A 22865-nucleotide genomic window follows, 5' to 3' on the forward strand; every position below is an offset into this window, starting at 1 on the left:
TAAAAAATTAAAAAAAAAAAAAAGAAAAAAAAAAAGAACTGCTTTTGCTGCATCCCCCAAATTTTAGTGTTATAATTGCATTTTTGTTTGTTTCAGGATATTTTTGACTTTATAAAATTTTTCTGGGGTGCCTGGCTGGTTCAGTTGGTAGAGCATGCAACTCTTAATCACAGGGTTCTGAGTTCAAGCCCCATGCTCAGTGTGGAGCCTAGTTTTATATTGCTGTGGTTGGAAAAGATGTTTGATATGATTTCAGTCAACATATGATCTATTCTAGAGAAAATGTTTTCTGTGCACTTGAGAAGAATGTATATTCTGTTGCTTTTGGAGGGAATGTTCTATATATACAGTTAAGTCCATCTGATCTGACATGTCATTTAAGGCTGATGTTTCCCTATTGATTTTCTGTCTGGATGATCTATCCATTGGCGTAAGTGAGGTATTAAAGTTCCCTGCTATTATTGTATTGCTGTCTATTTCTCCATTGAGGTCTGTTAATATTTGCCTTATATATTTTGGTGCTCCTATAAATATTTACAACTATTGTATCCTTTTACTGGATTGACCCCTTCATCATTATGTAATGCCCTTATTTGTCTCTTATTATGTAGTCTTTGTTTTAAAATTGATTTTGTCTGGGGCACCTGGGTGGCTCAGTCAGTTCAGTGTCCAACTCTTGATTTCGGCTCAGGTCATGATCTCATAGTTCATGGGATCAAGCCCCCCATCAGTCTCTGTGCTGACAGTGTGGAACCTGCTTGGGATTCTCTCTCTCATCTATCTCTCTGTCCCTTCCCTGCTCACTCACTCTCTCTCTCTCTCAAGATAAATAAAAAACATTCAAAAATAAATAAATAAAATTTATTTTGTTGGATATATGTATTAGCTACCCCAGCTTTCTTTTGGTTTCTTTTTTTTTTTTTTAATGTTTATTCATTTTTCAGAGAGAGACAGAGAGCATGAGCAGGTAAGGGGCAGAGAGAGAGAGAGAGAGAGAGAGGGAGACACAGAACTTGAAGCAGGCTCCAGGCTGTGAGGTGTCAGCACAGAGCCTGACATGGGGCTCAAACCCACGAACCGTGAGATCATGACCTGAGCCAAAGTTGGATGCTTAACTGACTGAGCCAGCCAGGCACCCCTCTTTTTTTTTTTTTTTTTTAACATTTATTTCTTTATTTTTGAGAGAGAGAGTGAGCACAAGTAGGGGAGGGGCAGAGAGAGCGGGGGCAGGGTGGCAGGGGGACACAGAACCTGAAGCAGGCTCCAGACCCCTCTAATGCGGGGCTTGAACCCATGCACCACAAGATCATGACCTGAGCCTAAGTCAGACACTTAACTGACTGAACCACCTAGGCAACCTCTTTTGGTTTCTATTGCATGGAATATCTTTTGCCATGCCTTTACTTTCGGTCTCTGTATGTCATTACATCTAAAGTGAGTCTCTTATAGGCAGCATATACATGGGTTTGTTTTTTGGTTTTGTTTTGTTCTTGGTGTTTTATTTTTATTTTGAGAGGGGGCGGGGAGAGGGGTAGAGACAGAGGGAGACAGAATCTGAAGCAGTCTCCAGCTCTGAGCTGTCAGCACAGAGCCAGACACAGGGCTCAGACTCACCAGCCACGGGATCATGACCTGAGCCAAAGTAGGACACTTAACTGAGCCATCCAGGCACCCTGGGTCTTGTTTTTTTAATCCATTCAGCCACTCTATGTCTTTTTTTTTTTTTTATATAAGCTCTATGCCCAACGTGGTGTTTGAACTCACAACCCTGAGATCAAGAGTCATATGCTCTACCGAATGAGCCAGCCAGGTGCCCCACCACTCTGTCTTTTGATTAGAATTTAGTTCATTTACAGTTAAAGTACTGGACTCCTGGCTGGTTCAGTCATTAATCATCTGACTTTAGCTCAGGTCATGATCTCACAGTTCGTGAGTTTGAGTGCCTCTTCGGGTGAGCTCAAGCCCCGCTTTCGATACGCCCCTCTTCTCTCTCTCCATCTCTCTCTGCCCTCTCATGTGTGCCCTCCCTCTTAAAAAAGAAAAAAAAAATACAGTTTAAGTAATTAATGATAGGCATATACTTGTTGCCATAGCGTTCATTGTTTTCTGGTTGTTTTTGTAGTTCCTTTCTGTTCTTTTCTTGCTATCTTCCTTTCTGGTTTGATGACTTTCTTTAGTGTTATGCTTATATTTCTTTATCTTTTGTGTGTTTACTGTAAGTTTTTGTTTGGGGGTTTACATATAACAACTAATAGCCATCTGTTTTAAGTCAATAACTTAAGTTTGATTCCATTCTCTTTTTTTTAACTTCTTTTTTTTAAGTTTATTTAGTTATTTTGGGAGAGAGAGGGAGTGTGCAAGCAGAAGAAGGGCAGAGAGAGAGGGAGAGAGAATCCCAAGTCTGCAAGGAGCCGGACTCAATCCCACAAACTGTGAGATCATGTCCTGAGCCAAAATCAAGAGTCGGATACTTAACTGAGCCACCCAGGTGCCCCAAGTTTGATCCCATTCTAAATCTCAACATTCTAACTTCCCTTGCTACATTTTATGTGCATTTTAAGATTTTTGACATGTTACCAAATTGCATTTATTAATAGGCTCTGTGCTTATACATACCATCCCAAAGCTGAGCTCCACTTTATTTTGTAATGAAGCTAAAATATAGTAAGGTACTATTTTAAAGGCACTTGTTATTACATTATTAATTATTGTTACTATTATGTGAACTGGGTGTCCCATTAAATTCTGTAAATATAACAGCTTAGAGAAATAGGAGCTATTACAGTGCTTAGCCCAAAGTAGAAATTTTGTCAGAACATTTTCCATTGGTGCATCAGGGTAGTAATTATATGCTTCTGGACAAGAAGGTAACGGTAATGTGTAGACGTTGTGTTAGGTTGTTGGGGTGATGTGTGGTGTTTCCCCCACTCCAGATTTCTTTATGTTGCTTTTTCAGTGCATTCATTAATCTGCAGTGTGCTTTCTGATAAGCAGCTCAAAATTTTCCTCCAGCAGGTAAAGCTAAAACCTGTTCTTCTAGTTGAAAATAATCTTATTGAACTTCTTATGGAAAAACAAATATTTATTACATTTGTGGTATCTGTGATCCTAGAGCCCAACCCCACCTGTAAACCAAATATACTCTTACTCCTTTGAATGAAATTTCATTTCTTTAATCTAAACATAAAGACAAAACTCTAGAGCTTAAATATTAATTTAGTTATATTGGCCAGTTTTTCTTCCCTGGTTCTTTTAGTGTTTGGTGGAAATCCTTTCTGAAAGTCATGTTTTTAAATGGTTTGTGCAGTTGTTTCCTGTAGGTGTTAGAATTACTTTTCTTTGTATTCTAAATTTTCTGCAGTGAATTAATGCTGTTTTCATAAAATATATTTTAATCTAGAGTTCCTACTGTCCCCTACTCAGGTTCAGTAATTTGCTAGAATGGCTCACAGAACTCAGGAAAACAGTTTATTTACATTACCAGTGTATTATAAAGGGTACAACTCAAGAACAGCCAAATAGAAAGGGTGCACAGGGCAAGATATGTGGTGGAAGGGTGCAGAGTTTCCCTGTTTTCTCTGAGTGTGCCACTTTCCCAGCACCTCGATGTATTCACCAATCAGGAAGCTCTCTGAACCCCATTGTTTAGAGTTTTTATGGAGATTCTATTCTGTAGGCAGGAATGATTAAATCATTGGCCATTGGTGAGTAAGTTGATCTCCAGCCACTTTCCTGCCTGGAGGTTAGGTAGTGGAGCTGAAAGTTCCAGCTCTCTAATTATATGGTCAAACTCTGGCAACCAGACCCCATCCTGAAGCCTATAGAGGCCCCCAAAGTCACTTCATTAGCATAAACTCAGGTTTGGTTGAAACGTTTATTATTAATTATAAAATGACATTTCTTTCCTATCTCTCAGGAAATCCAAGAGTTTTAGGATTTCTGTGCTAGGAACTGGAATGAAGACCAAATATATATTTCTTTTTTTCTTTTCCTTTTTTTTCCTTTTTTGTTTTGTTTTGCTTTTTTCTTTTTTGAGAGAGAGAGAGAGCGCGCACACATGTATGTGTGCACACATGCAGGTGAGGGGGAATGGCAGAGGGAGAGGGGGAGAGAGGATTTAAGCAGGCTCCACACCCAGCATGGAGCCCGACGCAGGGCTCAGTATCACAACCGTTAGATCACAGCCTGAGCAGAAATCAAGAGTCAGGACGCTTAGCCGACGATGCCACCCAGATGCCTCTATATTTCTTATTATATCACAATACTCATTGTGCTTGCCATGGTTTGTTGCATGAATTTGAGGTGATTTAATTGAATCTGAGCTCATTACTTTGTGTGGGAGCAGAATTTAGCTGCAGTGTATTAGCAGATTCAGTTGGTACATGATTCTTTTTTTTTTTTTTCAAAATGACAAAAGGATCAATTTATTAAGAGGACAATTACAACAGTAAGTATGGATCACCGAATAGTGCATGATTCTTTATATTGAGCTAAACTCCCACTTCATTGTGGTGTCCACCCATAGTTTTGCTGTCTAGAGCAGTAGGGAGCAAGTCTGCTCACTCTTCTGAAAGACTGCCTTTCAGATAAAATGTTGTGTGGAAACCAGCTCTATCACTAACTTAATTCTGGAGTAAATCAACTTGAAAACAGGTAGCTATACTGTGAGGATAATGTAATTACTCCATACAGCCCCAAAATTGCAGAGTTAAAGCCTCCTGGTGCTAATGCACCACTTTCACTGTTCTATTTCTGCTTTTCCACTGGAAGCCTATGTAAGTTTGTAGAAATAATCCCTTGGGATCTACCAGCTCTTAGAGCATCCCTCTCTACTCCTTCATCTTCCTGGTGTCCAGGTAAGTTAATAGCTTCACTGTGAATATTCCATTTGACAAGCTATTTGTAATACATTTGCTTATAACTAAAGACTTAAACGTTAAGCAAAGCAGAATGCTGTATTTTGATGCACAGAGTCCTTTTACATTTTTTGATTTGACATCTTGCCAGACGATACAGCAAAAAGTATTTACTCTCTTAAGGCAAATCATTTCCAGGCAGTGAGGGAACAGATTTTATATCTCCCATGTGATTGTACCCCTTAATATGTGTATGTGTCAAAAAGTTATCACAGTAAAAACCCCGGGGACCAGTGCCTGTTCACCTCTCTATACTGACTTTAAAATCTCTGTTCCTTGGGGTGCCTGGCTGGCTCAGTTGGAAGAGCATACAACTCTTGATCCTGAGGTAGTGAGTTCAAGCCCCATGTTGGGTATAGAGGTTACTTAAATAAAAATAAAACTTAAAATTAGGCGCACCTGGCTGGCTCAGTCAGTAGAGCTTGCAACTGTTAATCTCAAGGCTGTGAGTTCAAGCCTCACATTGGGCATGGAGCGAACTTAAAAAAATAAAATAAAAATAAATTTAAAAAAATAGCTGCCCGTTATATTTGTTTGTATCAGATACATGTAGTATGAGGGAGTTTGAGTAGCATACCTGTTTGGAGACTTTATGAAAAAGCGAATCTTGTCATAAGGGACTACAAATAATCACAGAATGCCATCGGTGATTCTATTCATGTCTGTTTCTGAATATTTCAAGAAGTCCAACTCAGTTCAGATACTACCCAGGCTCTCCAATCCTGAACTTTTTTTGTTTAATTCAATGTATTTTTTTATATATAGTTCACAAATCAAGGACTTAATTAATGAACACTGAAAAGTTATCTTCCTCCTTACATTTTCTCATCTACTCAGGTGCTGTCTCAGGTATTATTAGCTTTTTATGTACCTTTCCAGAATTTATTCATGTACAAGCAAACTGTATATTATTTACTTCCTTTCTTGGTACACAGTTTTTCACCTTTTTTTTTCAGTCAAAAAAAAAAAATAGCATATCTCATGGAAACTTCCCTAAACATTTTTTTACAGCTTCATGGTATTACATTGTGCAGATGTTCCCCTAATTTACTAATCAGACACTCTTGGCAGGCATTTAGGTTTGTTTCTATTTTTTTCTACGTTTTTTAAAAAAAATAATCTTGCACAGTATACCTATGTGAAAATACATTCTAGAACCATCTTAATTTTATGGGGCTAATATAAATAGAAAAACACTGACTATGGTCAAGAGGTTCAACTTTTTTTTTTTTAAGTCTATTTATTTATTTTGAGAGAGAGAGGCAGAGAGAGAGAGAGAGAGAGAGAGAGAGAGAGAGGGAATGAATCCCAAGCAGGCTCTGGCTCAATCTCAAGAACCATGAAATCATAACATGAGCCGAAATCAGGAGTTGGATGCTTAACCAACTGAGCTACCCAGGCGCCCCAAGAGGTTCAACTTTAATTGATTTAGCTATTATTCTTTATTCTGAGAGGGGCCTTGAGTTATTGGAGAATAAGAGAAATGAACTTATCAAACTTTGAAGGTTAGGAAAATGATATCCGTTTAACCTTTTTTTTTTTTTTTTTTTTAGCCTTTTAAGTAGAGAAATTTTACTGCACATTACTACCCTTCAGAGACTTTAGAGGCATCTTTAACTTCTTTTCTTCCCCCTTCTACTGTCAGTCCAGTCAGTCACCACGTGTTTTGCTTCTCCCATCCTACTACTATTTGTATTTGACCCTTTTCCATTCCCACTTCAGCATCTTATCCAGCCTAGTTATTCACACCAGGATATATCTGCACTCAGACTTTTCTGTGTGCATAATACTGGTTATGAATACCTCCTGGGGTATTCAATACTGGTATTAAATACCTTCTGTGTACCAGTCACTGTACTAACTGCTCCTTATGTACTGATCATTTCAATCCTCACAACTACTCTCTGGGATGATAGTAATATTTCCATTTCACAGGTGAAGAAATTGAGGCACAGAGATTATATAGCTAAGAAGTAATGGAGTCAAACAGCTATAGAACGGTCTCAGTTCTTGAAAAGTTAATGTCCTAATTAGAACAAATAGGAAGCCATTCCTTCAAACTAGGAATGCTACACTAGTCCAGAGAAGAAAGGAAGGAGAGGACTGAGAAAATGGAGATTTTTAAAAAAATGTTTATTCATTTTTGGGACGCCTTGGTGGCTTAGTTGGTTAAATGTTCGACTTCGGCTCAGGTCATGATCTCACAGTTCATGGGGTCAAGCACCACATCAGGCTCTGTGCTGACAGCTCAGAGCTTGGAGCCTGCTTGGATTCTGTGTCTCCCTCTCTCTCTACCGCTCCCCTGCTCATGCTCTCTCTCTCTCAAAAGTGAGAACAAAATGTTTATTCACTTTTGAGAGAGTGCAAGCAGAGGTGGGGCAAAGAGAGAGGGGGACAGAGGATCCAAAGCAGGCTTTGCACTGACAGTAGCGAGCCAGATGTGGGTCTTGAACCCATAAACCGTGAGATCATGACCTGAGCTGAAGTTGGACGCTCAGCTGAGTGAGCCACCCAGGTGCCCCAAAAATGGAGATTTTTATAGAAGAGAGTGATGTAGGTGAATAAACGGTGGTTATTTGGGGGTTTTTTTGTTTTGTTTTTTTAACGTTTATGTATTTTTGAGACAGAGAGAGATAGAGCATGAATGGGGGGGGGTGGTCAGAGAGAGAGGGAGACACAGAATCCGAAACAGGCTCCAGGCTCCGAGCGGGTCAGCACAGAGCCCGACGCGGGGCTCGAACTCACGGACAGCGAGATCATGACCTGAGCCGAAGTCAGCCGTCCAACCGACTGAGCCACCCAGGCGCCCCAATGGTGGTTATTTGTAAGCACATGCTAGACAGGGAAAAAATCATGAGTACCCCAGGACTGAGTTTGTAAAATTGGCAAATTCTTTCAGCCAAACTAGCATTGAACTGTTGCATCATATTCATTTGGGAAGTTTTTAAAATATTGTTGGTTCCTGACCCCATCCCTGAGCTGCTCCTGAATTAGATGGTGTGAGGTAGAGCCGTAGAATCTGTGGTATTGCTGTCATCACAGGCTATTCTTAAGCATAGACAGACCAGACTACCACTGGCTAAAGAAGGAAGAAGATACTATGGTTGACTAGAGCAAGAGGATGCTTTATGTGAGAAATATTTAGAGTTAATATGATGAGTAGGGCCAAATCCTATGAGGAAAGGCCAGGCTGAAGAGTTCAGAGTCGAAGCAGTAGTCAGTAAGTCACTGGGTTGGTCAGCAGATCTGTTACGAGCAGTGTTCTAAGCAGACTTTTCTGGCAGCAATATGCAGAAAAGAAAGACAGGAATAAGAACCAAGCTATGAGACAGTTATAGGAAACTGAGAACCATAACATGACTGTGAGAGTAGGCATTTTCATGTCTACAAAGACATGAATTAGTAAATTAGTGATCCAAGGTTCAACCCCGTGAAGAATATTTTATGTGCAAAGAGTATCAAAAAATAAGAGACCTGGGGTGCCTGGCTGGCTTAGTTGTTGGAGCATTCAATTCTTGATCTCAGGGTTGTGAGTTCGAGCCTCACGCTGGATGTAGAGATTACTTATAAAATGAAAGGAAGAGGGGCGCCTGGGTGGCTCAGTTGGTTTAGCGGCCGACTTCGGCTAGGGTCATGATCTCACGGTCCGTGAGTTCGAGCCCCGCGTCGGGCTCTGTGCTGACAGCTCAGAGCCTGGAGCCTGTTTCAGACTCTATGTCTCCCTCTCTCTGACCCTCCCCTGTTTATGCTCTGTCTCTCTCTGTCTCAAAAATAAACGTTAAAAAAATTTTTTTTAAATAAAATAAAATGAAAGGAAGAGACCCACTTTCAAATTGAGTAATACATAAGAATTGACATTGGGGTTTCACTCCTGGTCTATACCATTAATCTGGCATTTTATTTCTGAGACAGGGGCACCATAAGAAGTGATAATGTGTAGAAGTCACAGTACCTTTCTTTAACTTTAAATAACCCAATTTTACCTAACCTCTACTTACAAGCTTATTCATCAAAAATCCTTTTTAAATCTGTTTTCTAATTTTACTACTCACAGGACTAATAATTTTCAGGTTCTGTCTCACTCTGTGGTATTGTCAGAGATTCTGACATGGCAAAGAGGTTGGTTAAGAGTACAGCCTCTGGAATGACACCAGCTGTATTAAAATCCCAGCTTTGCCACATACCAACTGTATGACATTAGGATTTAACCCCCCTTTTCCCCAGTTTCTTCATCAATAAAATGAAAATATGGTAGTACTTACCATAAAATAAGATTGTTAAAAGGATTAACAGAGATGCCTGGTTCAAAGTAACGATTCAAATTTTAGCTATTATTTAGCAATAAAAATAATAGTGTTTGCTTTTTTTTAATGTTTATTTTAAGAGAGAGAGGCAGAGAGAAAGGGAGAATCCCAAGCAGACTCCATACTGTCAGCACAGATCCTGATGCAGGGCTTGAACTCATGAACTGTGAGATCATGACCTGAACTGAAACCAAGAATCAGACACTTAACTGACTGAGTACCCAAGCGTCCCAATAGTATTTGCTTTAAAAACAACAACAACAACAAAACCCTCTCATGTGGTGCCTGGGTGGCTTCAGTCCCTTAACACACTCTGAGTTTTGATTTCGGCTTGTTATGATATCATGGTTCATGAGATAGAGCCCCATGTAGGGCTCTGTGCTGACAGTGCGGAGCCTGCTTGGTATTCTTTCTCCCTCTCTCTCTGTCCCTTCCTTGCTTACACTCTCATTCTCTATCTCTTAAAATAGGGGCTCCTGGGTGGCTCAGTTGATTAAGTGTCTAATTCAATTTCAGGTCAGGCCATGATCTCATGGTTCGTGAATTCAAGCCCTACATCAGGCTCTGTGCTGACAGTGTGGATCCTCTCCCCCTCTCTCTGCCCCTTCTTCGCTCTCTCTCTCTCTCTCTTTCTCTCTCTCTCTCAAATAAATAAATAAATAAATAACTTAAAAAAAAGAAATCTATCTTCTGTAATTTTCATTTATGACAACTGAGTTCTCTAATATACGCCAATTATAAGTCTGTTTTATTTAGCAGAAATTTGTTAGGCTCATACCATGGGCCAGCACTGTGTTAGGTACTTGTAATAATGAATTAAATAAGATATGGCTGCCTGAGGAGCTGGGAGAAACTATTACTGACACACACAGCCCTGACTTCTTTTTCCTGATAAATGGATAGATTTTAGAATATCTGTATCTGAATCCAACTTCTTTTTGTTAAAAAAGAAGGCCAAATTACTATCTCTTTGAGAATATCATTCAAGGGATCTTTAATTTATATATTATACAATTCACATGGTTCCTTTTCCTTAAGCTCTGTTATTTTTTCATGCTGCTTTTGTAATTAAAATTCAGAATTTTCCTGTCCTGAGGTAGAGTGTCTTTACTGTACATCAGGTGGTTTTAACCTGGGTTTTGTAGATCTCAGTATATCTGGGGATGGGTGGCTTTGTGGGTTCATGAACCTTCCCAAATGATATGCAAAATTGAGTGTGTATACATGGATTCTTACAGTGGAAAGAGTCCTTAATTTTTCTAAAATTCTCAAAGGATTCTGTCACACCAAAATATTAAGAACCACTATATATTAAAATCCTCATTTAATAGGTTTCGTCTTATGACTATTTTGTACCATTTACCATTTAGATTTTCTCACAAGAAGAAAGGAAAATTCAAGATGTAATATTTCATAATTGTATTTCTTAAAATGTGTATACAATTTTTCATTGTATATTTTCAAATGTGTAATACAATTTTTGAAAATGCCACTTGAACATTAGAATTTATTCTTAAATTATCTAACAATATTATAACCATGCTACATTTTTTGTTGCAAATATATTTTTTGTTTGTCTTTAGTGCCAGGACCTTCTGGTGATAATGGCATCAGTATTACCATGATCTTGATGGCCTGGATGGTTATTGCAGTGATTTTGTTTCTACTGAGACCTCCTAATCTAAGAGGATCCAATCTTACTGGAAAGCCAACCAGTCCTCATAATGTAAGTGTTGTGGATTAAAAATTCATTTGGGTAGGGGTGGGTGTGGCCTGGGAATGGGAGGAGTTTGTTTTGACTGAAATATCTGAATTAGCAAAAGGAAGATTTAACTCATGGAATAAGTTCTTCCTATGTAGTTCTTGTAAATCTTGCAACCCCAAAAGGCTTAATCTTCATGGAGTTACATATAGAGAGAAACACAGACCAGTAGCCCAAAAAGAATTGTAGAATGAATTCCAATCTTTACTCACATCCCAGTCTTTCTCAACATAGAAAATGATCCAGTTCATAATAATCCACAGCAGTACTTCTCAAATCTTTCACTCCCCAGTTCCTCACAGTTGATCCCTTGCTTCTCATGGTTCCCGCTCTTTAAATTCTCTTACTAGCTATAGTTCATATTTTTCCCTCTACTTCACTTTTTCCCCTTCTGTCCTAGCTATTAAATTCAGTAGAGACCCTGAGCCTATCTGGCTAAATCCTGTTTTCCCATCCAGTTTCTCTTAAAAACTCATCCAGTTCTGCATCATAATAGATCAAACGCTGGCAAAGGAGAGATAGGATCATTCATGTTGATAAATCTTGATAGTCATGATTACTACCATTTATAGAACCTAGGTAAAAAATAGGATAAATAAAGTGACCCAACAGGGAGTGTTTTGTGCTATCTTGAATAGAAGAAACTCCATTGAAGGATTCCTTTTAATTGTTTTGAGAACCAGCATTTATATTTTTTCTTTTCTATTTGACTTGTATGTTATCTCTTGAAAAATATTTCCATGATGAATTCATTGTTGAACACCAAATTATCCCACTAATTCCCTTCTCCAACCTTCACCATATGGAATTGCTAAAATTATTTCTTCTTTTCCACAATCTGTGTTGTTATTATTAGAAGTTTAGTTAAACTAATTTCTTACATAGGAGAAAGCAAATGATAATTGATCAGTGCTTTTTTTTTTTTAATAGAACATTTAGTTATGTAGCCATGCTGATTTTAAGAAAGAAAGCATCATTAGCACGATATAAAGGGCCTTAAATTTATTTTTTGTTTTTCATGGAGAGGAAGATATCCATAAAACAGCTTGTATGTTGTCTTGATAAGGTGCTTTCTCTTCAGCCTTTTTTCTTACTTTCTATGCATAGTTTTACTACTTTCATAGCAAAGACCAACTTCCTCAACTTTTGGAGCTAAAGAAGTTCAACTTAATAAGCTGGTTTAGAAGCCATCAAAACTGACAGAAATTTAAGATAATAGTCCCTAAATCTTATTTCATTGTAGGCCAGCAGTTCTAGAAGAGTAGGCCCACTGCCCTAAGAATAAGCAAGAAAACATATTGACTAATTTTAGGCTATAGTTCATGTTTTGACCTATTTGAAAAATTGACCACCCTCAACTGGAGCCTCCTATAGCAGGTCACAGTAAATAAATGGAATCTTCTTGAAGGTTTCTAAAGCTTTGATCTTTCCTTTACAGTTCAAATACTTTCTCCTGCAAGTAACAAAAATCAGCTTGGCCTGGTTTAAACAAGTGGCTTTATTGGTTTACACATTAGAAAATCCAGAAAGGTTGTAGGATCAGTGTTTTAGATTGTTTAACAGTATCATTGAAGCCCTACTTTCTTTCCTCAGACCATCAGCTTCATTCCGAAGTGAGCTCCCTTTGTGGTCATAGGATGCCTGCCAACAGCATCTGGAGTCACATGCTTCCTCACTGACATTCTGTAGTGAGAAAAATCTCTAGCTTCTCTTTGGTTGTACTGAGCTCAGTCATCTTAGCAAGAGGGATGATGCTACCTTTATTGGTTTAAATATCACTTCTGGAGCTGTCAGGGAGAGCAGTTTCCTCCATATCATACTACTGTTACACAATTTTCCTTTCTTCTGTGCTACAGAGAGGAATGAAACAAACATTGGTGAATTACAGTGTTAATCTAGTGTTCCCTTGTGCAGAAACATATAAAAAGTTAAATAAGTATATGATTAGGGATTGGAGGGTGGTGGGCATGCTGCTCAACACTTACTATATGTGTTAGATTAGTTGCACCAGGATTTAAGAAGTAAGTTCCATAATTTCTGTCTTTCTAATGCCAGGGACAAGATCCACCAGCCCCTCCTGTGGACTAACTTTGTGATATGGGAAGTGAAAATAGTTAACACCTTGCACGACCAAATGAACGAAGATGACCAGAGTACTCTTAACCCCGTTAGAACTGTTTTTCCTTTTGCATCTGCAATATGGGATGGTATTGTTTTCATGAGCCTCTAGAAATTTCACTTGCAAGCTTATTTTTGCTTCCTGTGTTATCACCATTCCTTTTTACAGCATATTTGAGTAAATGATTATATTAAAAAAAGTTACATGGGCTTTTTTGGTTATCCTACACTTAAACATTCCACTCATTCTGTTTGTAACTGTGATCATAATTTTTGTGATGATTTCTGGCCTGATTGAAGGAAATTTGAGATCTCTGCATTTAAATATTTTAAACAGTTTTGATAGGTTTTAAAATTGCTTTTTTTTTTCATTAGGTATTTATAAAGTTACTTGGGGTTGTCTGAGATTGTATGAAAAAAAATTAGAACCACACTGTATTTACATTTACCTTGATTTGCGGGTGGCAGTTATCTCTAGTTCTTGGGACTGTGGCAGCCTTTGGAATATTTTACAATTCTGTGTCATCCACTACAACTGGCTTATATGGCTAGAAAAGGTAGGGAGAAGAAATGAAATAGTTGTTTACTAAGTTTTTTATTCCCGTAAAAATGTCTAATATTAGGAGAACTTTAAACATGATTTAAATATGGTGGATGATTTACAGTCCATTATAGCCTTACAAGGTTTGTGAAAGGAGGAAAAAAGTTAATTCTTTCTGCCTTTGCCAAGTATATTCTATACAGTAATAATTTAAGCTATAATTTATTTGTTAAATGGGTGCCTCTCAGGAACCTTGTTTTCTGTTCTAACACTTCCCTGTTAAATGGAACTATCTTAAAGCTGTATTGGGGACCTATTTGGTTACTGATATTTGAATGCTCTTTACTTATTTAGTCTATTTTTTCTGTGAGGAAAAAATTGAATCTTTTATTATCCTTCTTACTTTAAAATATATTTGATGAATTCTTAGTTTACTCCAAGGGAGAAGGAGGAAAATGAAAAAGCAATCAAGGATCTTTTTCTCACCCCTTATCTCATTCTTGTTTAGTAATAAGATGGATTGGGTGAGGAGGAGCATTAATATAAGTAAAATTTTGAAATGTATGAAAAGTAAAAGGTTGCATTGTTTTGCTCAGTTTGAAAGAAAATACAAATGGCATAAAAACGAAGTCTGCATGACCTATGTGGTTATGGAATTTTTTCTTAGCAAGTGATTACAGATGGTTTATGGGGGCTAGAAGATATTTTGCTATCAATGTAAGGATTTTTCCCCCAGATGAGTCTAGCTTTTCACTGTATTGATCTGAGAAATTACTTGTATGAATTAATAAACTTCTCTATATCATTGTACTGTTTAATAGAGTCTCTGATACAATTGTGTGATGCTCATAGGGTATTTTCCCCCCTTTATTATGATTACATTTTAGGCCATAAACATTTTAAGGGCTTCATTCATTATATAATCCAATGTTGACTGCTTGCGTTCCTTTTGTGCATCTTGGCTTTGTGCTTAATTTCTTGACATAATATAACCTACTCGATTACTTTATGCTAATTGAAGGGTATCATAACACAGGTAAGTCAAATCTTGAATAATTGAGCACCAGAGGTTTAAAGTTCTTCCTCTTGCTGGGCCTGGAAACCTTCCCAGCTTTATAGCTGTTAGAGTATTTAATGCAGAAAGGGCAGGAATGGCATAGGATGGAGCTAAATCTCTGTAAGCATTCCTTTTTCTGCCCTTGCCCCCTAGACTTTGAAGGCTTACACATATATCCTAACAGTCTTTTCTCTAAGCTGCTAGAAAGCCAATCTTTGGCAGAGATACTGATGTATTTACTGAATCTGTGGCTCACAAATAATTGAGAATTGGCTTTGGTTGAAGCCAACTGGCCTAGACCTGGGAACAGAATGTCTAGTGTTAGCTAGAGACCTGCAAATCTAGATTCTTATTCCTGGTTCTTCATTTCTGTTATGTACACTTAATTGATAGTACATCTAGAATATTAACCTTTTCTATATGGACCATCTATTTAATTAGCAACAAAGCTCCTAGAGAAGTAGTTTTGGTTTTTTTGCTTATAAAATTTCTCCATATTCCTGAGAAAGACCATGTACTACTGCATATAAAGTATTCCTGTTAACCTAACTAGTAATTTATATTATTCTATTTAATTCTTAAACTTCTACATGTGGCCTTCTTATTGAGCACACTCTTAGTCATTACTTGGCTTGTAAACATTCACCTGAACTGTGGCTACAATCATTTTTAAATAATCTGGAAAAAAGAAAGCTAAAGCTTCACATTTTAATTTTTGGCTCTTAAATATTCCACAACTAACATTAAGTTAATTTTATTTAAGAGTGATTTGATGTACCTTATGCAAAGTAATGTTTTCTTTCCATATGGAAAAAGTTAACATTGGAACTGTGTATAGTAAAAGATTTTATCATGTATCTATCCAAGCACTATCCCATAGCCAGCAAGTCATATTTTAAACTTGCAGAGATTTTCCAAAGTAACTGTTAGGTTCAGCTATTCCATGGTTACTTTTAGTGTCATTGTGTGGTATGTGATGTGGTAGTATTTATAGAATTACTGAATTTTTATATTTTCAAAGAAACCTTGGAAATTTATCACTCTGAATTAAAGTCTGTCACTCTAAATAAACATGTGCTAAAATTGGACCAGCGCATCAGCTTACGACACAAAATAGCAACTTGAAGGAGAAATGAAGCGTTTACACATAATGGATTAAATTTTTGTTGTTGCAATAGTAGGTTTAGTCTTAACATAATATTTCTAAATGAAAAATCATATGTATTTGTTACCATGTCTGATGATTGCTTTGTTAAAAGCAAAAGTGGTCATGTGATGTACTAAATATTAATTGCTGTTTTTAAATGTTTAAATCATGCCAAACAAATCATGTCTGTGCCATCCAGGGTTTATTGTAATCTTTTACTGAGTACTTGGACTGGGATAAAGGGCTTGTACTATGCACTTTTTATTAATGAATAAATAGAAAACGTTAGTAACGCATTGTTTTCTGTTTGGCTTTTGTGGGAATTGAAGCAAACATCTTTTGCTTAGTAAAATGTTAACATTCTTTATTAAACAATTTCTTTGTAAGACTATTTACTCCTAACTAAAGACATTCCATAGAGAAATGGAATTTTCAAGGAAAACATTTCTATAATAGCAGTAGGGCCAGTATTCAGAAGTAGGGATTCTGAGAAATCTTTAGGAAATTAGATTACAATTACATTTTTTTAGTTACTGTTTTTCAAATTTCTTCTAGGATACAGGGTTGATAGACATTTGCTTTGAGGGAATAATATCCAATAGTATTAATTATTTGAGCAGACAGATGTTACTTAAAAGGAGCTAGACATGTAACTGTACTGAACACATGCCAAAGTAAGAATTTGCTTTTGTCCTGTGACCTGGAATGCATCCAGATAACTAGGATTGTTAATCCCCATATACATGTTAAAATTTTTTTAGACAATTTTGCAATTTTTTAAGCAATTTTACAATTGCTCTGGGCATGGTTATGGGATCAGTGTCTTTGTGATATTTAAGTGTTCTTTAAAACAGCAAAATTTGTGAAATACATAATTTCCTGAAGGCAGTTAATGATTTCAATCTCAAGTTTGTCATACATATGTCAGTAGATCTCTGAACCCCTGTAATGATAAGTTTTCATTAAATGGTTCTGCAGTATTAGTTTTCCTCTTAGAAAGTGGAATTCTAATAAGTTTTTTCTTCCTGCCATTTCATCTGATAGTTTTCTCAGCTCCAAATCTCAGTTTATAGAGTTGGTTTTTCTCCCCACCAAAAAGTTCCATAAACACCAACTGTGATTATCTATCATGCTCAGATTTTTAAAAATTGGAGTTATCAAGGTGATCTTTTCCCATGGGAAACTTAACTTTGCATATCTTTTCTCAAACAAATGGACTATGTTGGTTCAGTAAACATTTCAACAAGCATTTATATTTGTTAATTGCTAAACTGTTTCTGCTTTAAAATGGGTGTTATTCAAAATTAGATTACGGAAACCATTTTAAATCATCAGATGCCAAATTAATACGTCTATTGAAAGGGAGGTGGAAGATGTCTGGGAAGCAGGGAATATGTACGGGTAAAGAATAATATGTGTAATTTTAAGAATAAGGCAACTTTCATATCAAAAAAGAATATTCCCTTATACAAAACTCTTCTTGTTTCTAGGAAATTTGGGAATGAGAAAAAAATATTTACAATCCCTGCAATACCAGAGGTCTTACCTCTTAAAAATCTGGTTCCTATATTCTCATAACTCAGACACACAGATTATGTCTTGATGATTAATGAATTTGAATTGCATTGTTTGTGAAGAACTGAGCAAAATTAAAGAGCACAAATACTACATAGCAAGTTCAGCATTATAGAATAAGTCTCCTATGTTGTTTTTAAATGAATCTGTTATATAGTTACTCATTAATTCAGTGCTAAAGGAAGAGGCACTGTACATTCAAAAGGCATTACAGACCCTGGCCTGAATGCAGCTCTCCCTGACAACTAAGTAGTATAGAAACATTAAACTTTGGAAGTCTGGATGTTTTAAAGGTGATTCCTTAACAATTAATACAGCAAGTAAAATTTTGTGGTTACAACATATAGAACAAATACAAATCTGACACCAGAGCCTACACTACCAACACATGGATTAAGATTTACGTCCTTGTGGGTGTCAGTTAAGCGTCCAATTCTTGATTTTGGCTCAGGTCATGATCTCATGGTTCATGGGTTCAAGCCCCATGTCTGGCTCTGCACTGACAGTGCAGAGTCAGCTTGGGATTCTCTCTGTCCCTTCCTCTCCCTCTCCTTCTCTCTCTGAAATAAATATTAGAAAAGGATTTATATCCTTGCAAATTTGCTTAGCCTTCAATTTTAATCTAACAACCTTTTCTTTAAAATTACATTTTACTCTATTTTGTTTTACATTATACCTCTGTCAACATCCTATTTCCCAGAGAGTTTCACCAGCAACAGCCTACTGAAAGCTGATGTTCTCAGGCTTCAAGCATGATTCTGTTAGCCAAAGTTCAATGAGAAAATACAAGGCTTAAGGAAGTATTGGACTAAATAAAGTATAATTGAAAATTATATTTTCTCCATTGAAGGGGTAGTAATTTTCTCTCTGCAACATCAAAGGTATTCTTTTCATTGTGTTGCAATATTTAAGAAATCAGAGTCAAATAGGTATAAACTAGCAACAGTTAAGGTTGAATAATTGTAGTAATATCCTTGTAATAAAAATAATCATAATAATCTTGTAATAAATTCTGATGCTAATCTATGAAAGTATCAAAGATATTAAAAGGGTGTTTTTGTTGAAGAAAGCTGTTTTTTATCATTCTGTAATTTTTGTCCAATTCTCAAACTTCTATTTTAATTGTAGTGATTGTCTCATGCAATAAAAATATTTAGTATTGCCAATAGTGTTTTAGCCTTGGGAAAAAAGTACTCAAGTAGCTTTGTGTGAGCTTGGCTTAATGCTAAGGTAAACAATTCATTCAGATTTTTAGTTTTTCTCACAATTAAAAGATAGCATATAGCTTATAGTAGTGATTCCCAAACTTTCTGGCTTGGGAGCCCCAAAGAACTTTTGTTTATATTATGCATTATATCTATCAATATATATACTGTGTCCAAAATTATAATAGAACATTTAAAAGTATTAAGTATTTTAAAATAAACCCAATACATATTAATAAAAAAAATTTTATGAAAAAATAACCATTTTCCAAAATGAAAATTTAGTGAGAAGAGTGGCACTGTTTTACATTTTTGCAAAACTCTTTGATAGCTAGCTTAGAAGAGAGCTGGCTTTTTATTTCTACTTCTACATTCAATATGTTACATGTTCCCTTCTCATGAAACTGTGTGAATGTTAGTTTTTGATAACTAAATGACTACTGGTATTTTGAGCAGCCTGTATACCTTGACTAAGGAAAACAAGTTATGTGAACCTTGGGGAGCCCACTTAATTCGGAGCACCACTTTCCTCATTTACTTATCAAATATGATACCTACCACTTTACAGACAACTGAAGTGAAGAGCAAATTAAATGTGTGTAAAAATGCTTTGTAAAGTCCTAAATAAATATTGTTACATAAAGGCTCTCATCGTCCCAACATACATACATACACACATGTACACACACACATATACACATTCACACTCTCCCTTTTCAAAACCTAAGTTGTAAGGAAACTGGAAATTTGGGGCATTAACACTGAATTTCCATTGGAAAGAATTCACTCAACTAAGAATGGACAATGGAACCTTTAGGTCAGACATGGCAAAAGAAAAACATTGAAGATTAAAACATTAAATAGAATATCATAGTTTCCAATCAAGATTTTAAAATCCTTGGATGGAAACTGGAAAGCAAATACATTTTGACTAATAGATTAATAAATCCATTGCAATGAAAGCTAAAGAGCAAACTATTAGACTGTGGTTCTCAACTTTGCCTGCACATTGAGATCTTTAAAAAACCTGATGCTTTGGGGGTGCCTGAGTGGCTTGGTCTGTTGAGCATCCGGCTTCGGCCCAGGTCATGGTCTCACGGTTTGTGGGTTCAAGCCCTGCGTTGGGCTCTGTGGTGACAGCTCACAGCCTTGGAGCCTGCTTCGGATTCTGTTTCTCTCTCTCTCTCTCTCTCTCTCTCTCTCAAATATAAACAACAACAACAAAAAAAACCTGATGCTTTGGCCCTACACCTCAGAGATTCTGTTAGGGCTTTGACCTAAACATCTACAGGTGAATCCAGTAGCAGCTAAGGGTAAGAACTGCTGGTATAAAGAATGCTAAACTTTAAAGCTCCTGGGTGGTTAAGTTGGTTAAGTGTCCCACTCTTGATTTTGGCTTAAGTTATGATCTCACAGTCATGGGATCAAGCACCCCATTTGGCTCCATGCTGTGGAGACTGCTTAAGATTCTCTCTCTACCCCTCCCCTGTTGCTCATGCTGTCTCCTCAAAAAAAAAAAAAAAAAAAAAAAAAAAGGCTACCTTATGTTTAGTTAGTTCTAGAGATAAAAAACAAAACAGAAACAAAAGCAAACAATCATTTCTTTCTAATTGATTTCTACATATTGGCATGGAATTAACTGAAACCTTAAATTGTCCTGCAGTAGTTTATTTTTACTAGTGATATTTCACAGTTTTTCCCGATGCATAAAAACAATGCCTTTATCTTCTCAATTATTTCTTGTGGGGATGAGGAAGGGAGATGTTATACTTCATGGATGGCCCTAACAGAAGCCTGTTCAGTTCATGTGAAGGCTCTTAAAAAGAGAGAGGGGCGGGGAGGGAGGAAGGAAGGAAGGAAAAGAAAGTGGAATTATTACTTTGCAAGGACTTGGATTACAACTGTTAATAGGGTAAATATTCCCTCCCCCACTTGCGCTTTGTCTCTGTCTTCTCTCTCACAAAAATAAATAAATGTTAAAAATAAAATAAATAAATAAATAAATAAAGGGGGGCACGTGGGTGGCTCAGTCGCTTAAGTGTCTGACTTCGGCTCAGGTCATGATCTCACGGTTCATGAGTTTGAGCCCTGCGTCAGGCTCTGTGCTGACAGCTCAGAGCCTGGAGCCTGCTTTGGATTCTGTCTCTCTCTCTCTGTGCCCCTCCTCCATGTGTGCTCTCTCTCAAAAATAAATAAACATCAAAAAAATACATAAGCAGTGTAGGGCTGAAATGCTTGCTTTAGGTATTCATAATTCAGACTCTCATCTTGTTGCTCCACTGATCCCTAGAGCAGTGTTTCTCAAATTGTGTTGTCCACCCGTCGTCCTCTGCATTGTTGAAGATAGTTCACCACAATCCCCACTGGGTCAGTGCTTCAGCCAGAAGGGAAGGAAACAAGGAGGGGCCTACCTGTTGACTCTAACGTTTGTCCTGGAAGTTGTACATTATCCCTTCCATTCACATTCCCTTGGCCAAAACAGTCACCTGACCATACCCTAAGGAGGCTAGGTGTAGTCTTTATCCTGGAACATATCTGCTCAGCAAATTTGGAAATTCTATTACTAAATAAGTGTGGCTATTGGAGTCAGCTGGCAGTCATTGCCACAGAGGAAAAACAATACTTATGTGTTGGCTATGATGATTTTAAGGTGTCAAATGGAGCTTTTGAGTAGGTAGTTGGATATATTTATAGAGCTAAGTAAGGTTCCATCACAAAGAGAGATATAAATTAAAAGGCAACAGAATATAGATAATATTTGAATCTTTGGCACTGGATAAAATTACTTAAAACAGTAAAGACAGAAGAGAAGAAATCCCAGGACTGCAATATTTAGAACTCTGGTTGAGAAAGAGGAACCAACAAACTGAGAAGGAGCATCCAGTGAAAGGAAACCATTTGAGAGGCTCAGTGACAGCAAATTCTACTGATAAGTCAAATCATGGGGATGGATAATTCAACATTTCAGCAGAAAGGACTCACTGGTGAACTTGATAAAGATGTTTCGGTGGAATGATGGGGATGAAAGCCCAGCTGGAGTAGTTAAGGAAAGAACTGGGGTGCAGAAAGAGAAAAAGTACAACTCCTCTTTGGAGGAGTTTTACTATGAATGGGAGCAGAGAAATGGGCAGTAATTTGAGTGGGATAGGAGTTGGATGAGAAGGAGATATTTTTATTGTTTTATTCAGATGGAAAATATGATTACCTGCAGAGTTGTGAAGAGATACCCACAGAGCCCTCTCCACTTCCCCAGTGATGTCACCTCTTTCTTGGCCTCAGCAGTGCTATCATCATGTCTGAAAGGAAAACCCATTGAGATCTACATGTTTTTGCCAAGGCTTCCTCAATCCTGCCTTCCTATACTCTCCCTACACTCATGGCTTCACTATGATAATTGGCTTTACAGACTATCATGAGTAATCTAAACACATCCTATACCCCTGTTTCTATCAGCATCCACTATAAGTCCAAGACTCCCAGGTCATCACTCCACCATCCCCCTTACCTGATTCAATCTTCTACCCTTCCATATGCTTCAAACATCCTAAACTGAGAGGCCATCATAGGCAAAAGCCCCATACCTTCACCCTTTTGTCTGAACACTCCCTTCACCAAACTTGGCATCTACTTAAGGGCACTGACTCTCCCATTGCCCTCTCTAATGGGAGCTGTTGTCTTTTCCAGACCCTCTAACCAAAGTATGTCGAGGTAGAGTGAGGTTCTTCCCAGTTTCCCATTTTGGCTGCCCGCCTATCCCTCTCTCCTCACCAAAACTCTTCAACTCTTTAAAAGCTCATACTGGCAGAGCATTCCATATGATACCCTATTTTCCAAAGTCGTAGATCCCTAGATCTATGATTTTAGCACTGGACTTTCTGCCTGCCTTTTCAGCACTTTTCCTATCATCGTTCTCAGTGGTGTCAATATCCAAGTAGACAATCCTTCCAATACTCAGTCCTTTGACCTCTCCTCCTCCAGCCATCTTGTTTTCCACACAACTGCAGCCAACCACTCCCATTGGTTTATCTTAGAGCAGTAATTTTTTGGTATTTGTTAAATATTTTTAATTAAAAAAAAATTTTTTTTGACAGAGTATGAGCAGGGGAGTGGGGCAGAGGGATAAAGAGAATCTTAAGCAGGCTCCATGCTCATAGCACAGAGCCCTGACACAGGGCTTGAGCCCACGACCCTGGGATCATGACCTGAGCCAAAATCAAGAGGTGGACACTCAACCGACTGA

The 22865-nt window shown here is 37.4% G+C and overlaps 1 protein-coding gene and 1 long non-coding RNA gene across 3 annotated transcripts in view; one reads left to right on the forward strand and one right to left on the reverse strand.

The window, feature by feature from the left end:
- The window catches only part of SMIM14 (small integral membrane protein 14), a 77596-nt gene extending 61459 nt beyond the window's left edge, over window positions 1-16137 (forward strand). For both annotated transcript variants that reach the window (XM_019413851.2, XM_019413857.2), the window contains exons 4-5: window positions 10804-10946; window positions 13038-16137. In XM_019413851.2, coding sequence (XP_019269396.1) covers window positions 10804-10946; window positions 13038-13070 — 176 coding nt within the window. In that variant the 3' untranslated portion in view covers window positions 13071-16137. The remainder of the gene's footprint in view (window positions 1-10803; window positions 10947-13037) is intronic.
- LOC109246145 (uncharacterized) lies at window positions 12462-13074 on the reverse strand. Its single transcript, XR_002071218.2, has 2 exons — window positions 12741-13074; window positions 12462-12665 (listed from the first exon to the last, which is right to left on the reverse strand). It is a non-coding gene; the product is annotated as an uncharacterized LOC109246145 (long non-coding RNA).
- Window positions 16138-22865: the final 6728 nt, after the last annotated feature.

This window comes from Panthera pardus, unplaced genomic scaffold (assembly GCF_024362965.1).
Source record: "Panthera pardus isolate Hobbes unplaced genomic scaffold, ASM2436296v1 HiC_scaffold_13, whole genome shotgun sequence".
In the NCBI taxonomy this organism is placed as follows: Eukaryota; Metazoa; Chordata; class Mammalia; order Carnivora; family Felidae; genus Panthera; species Panthera pardus.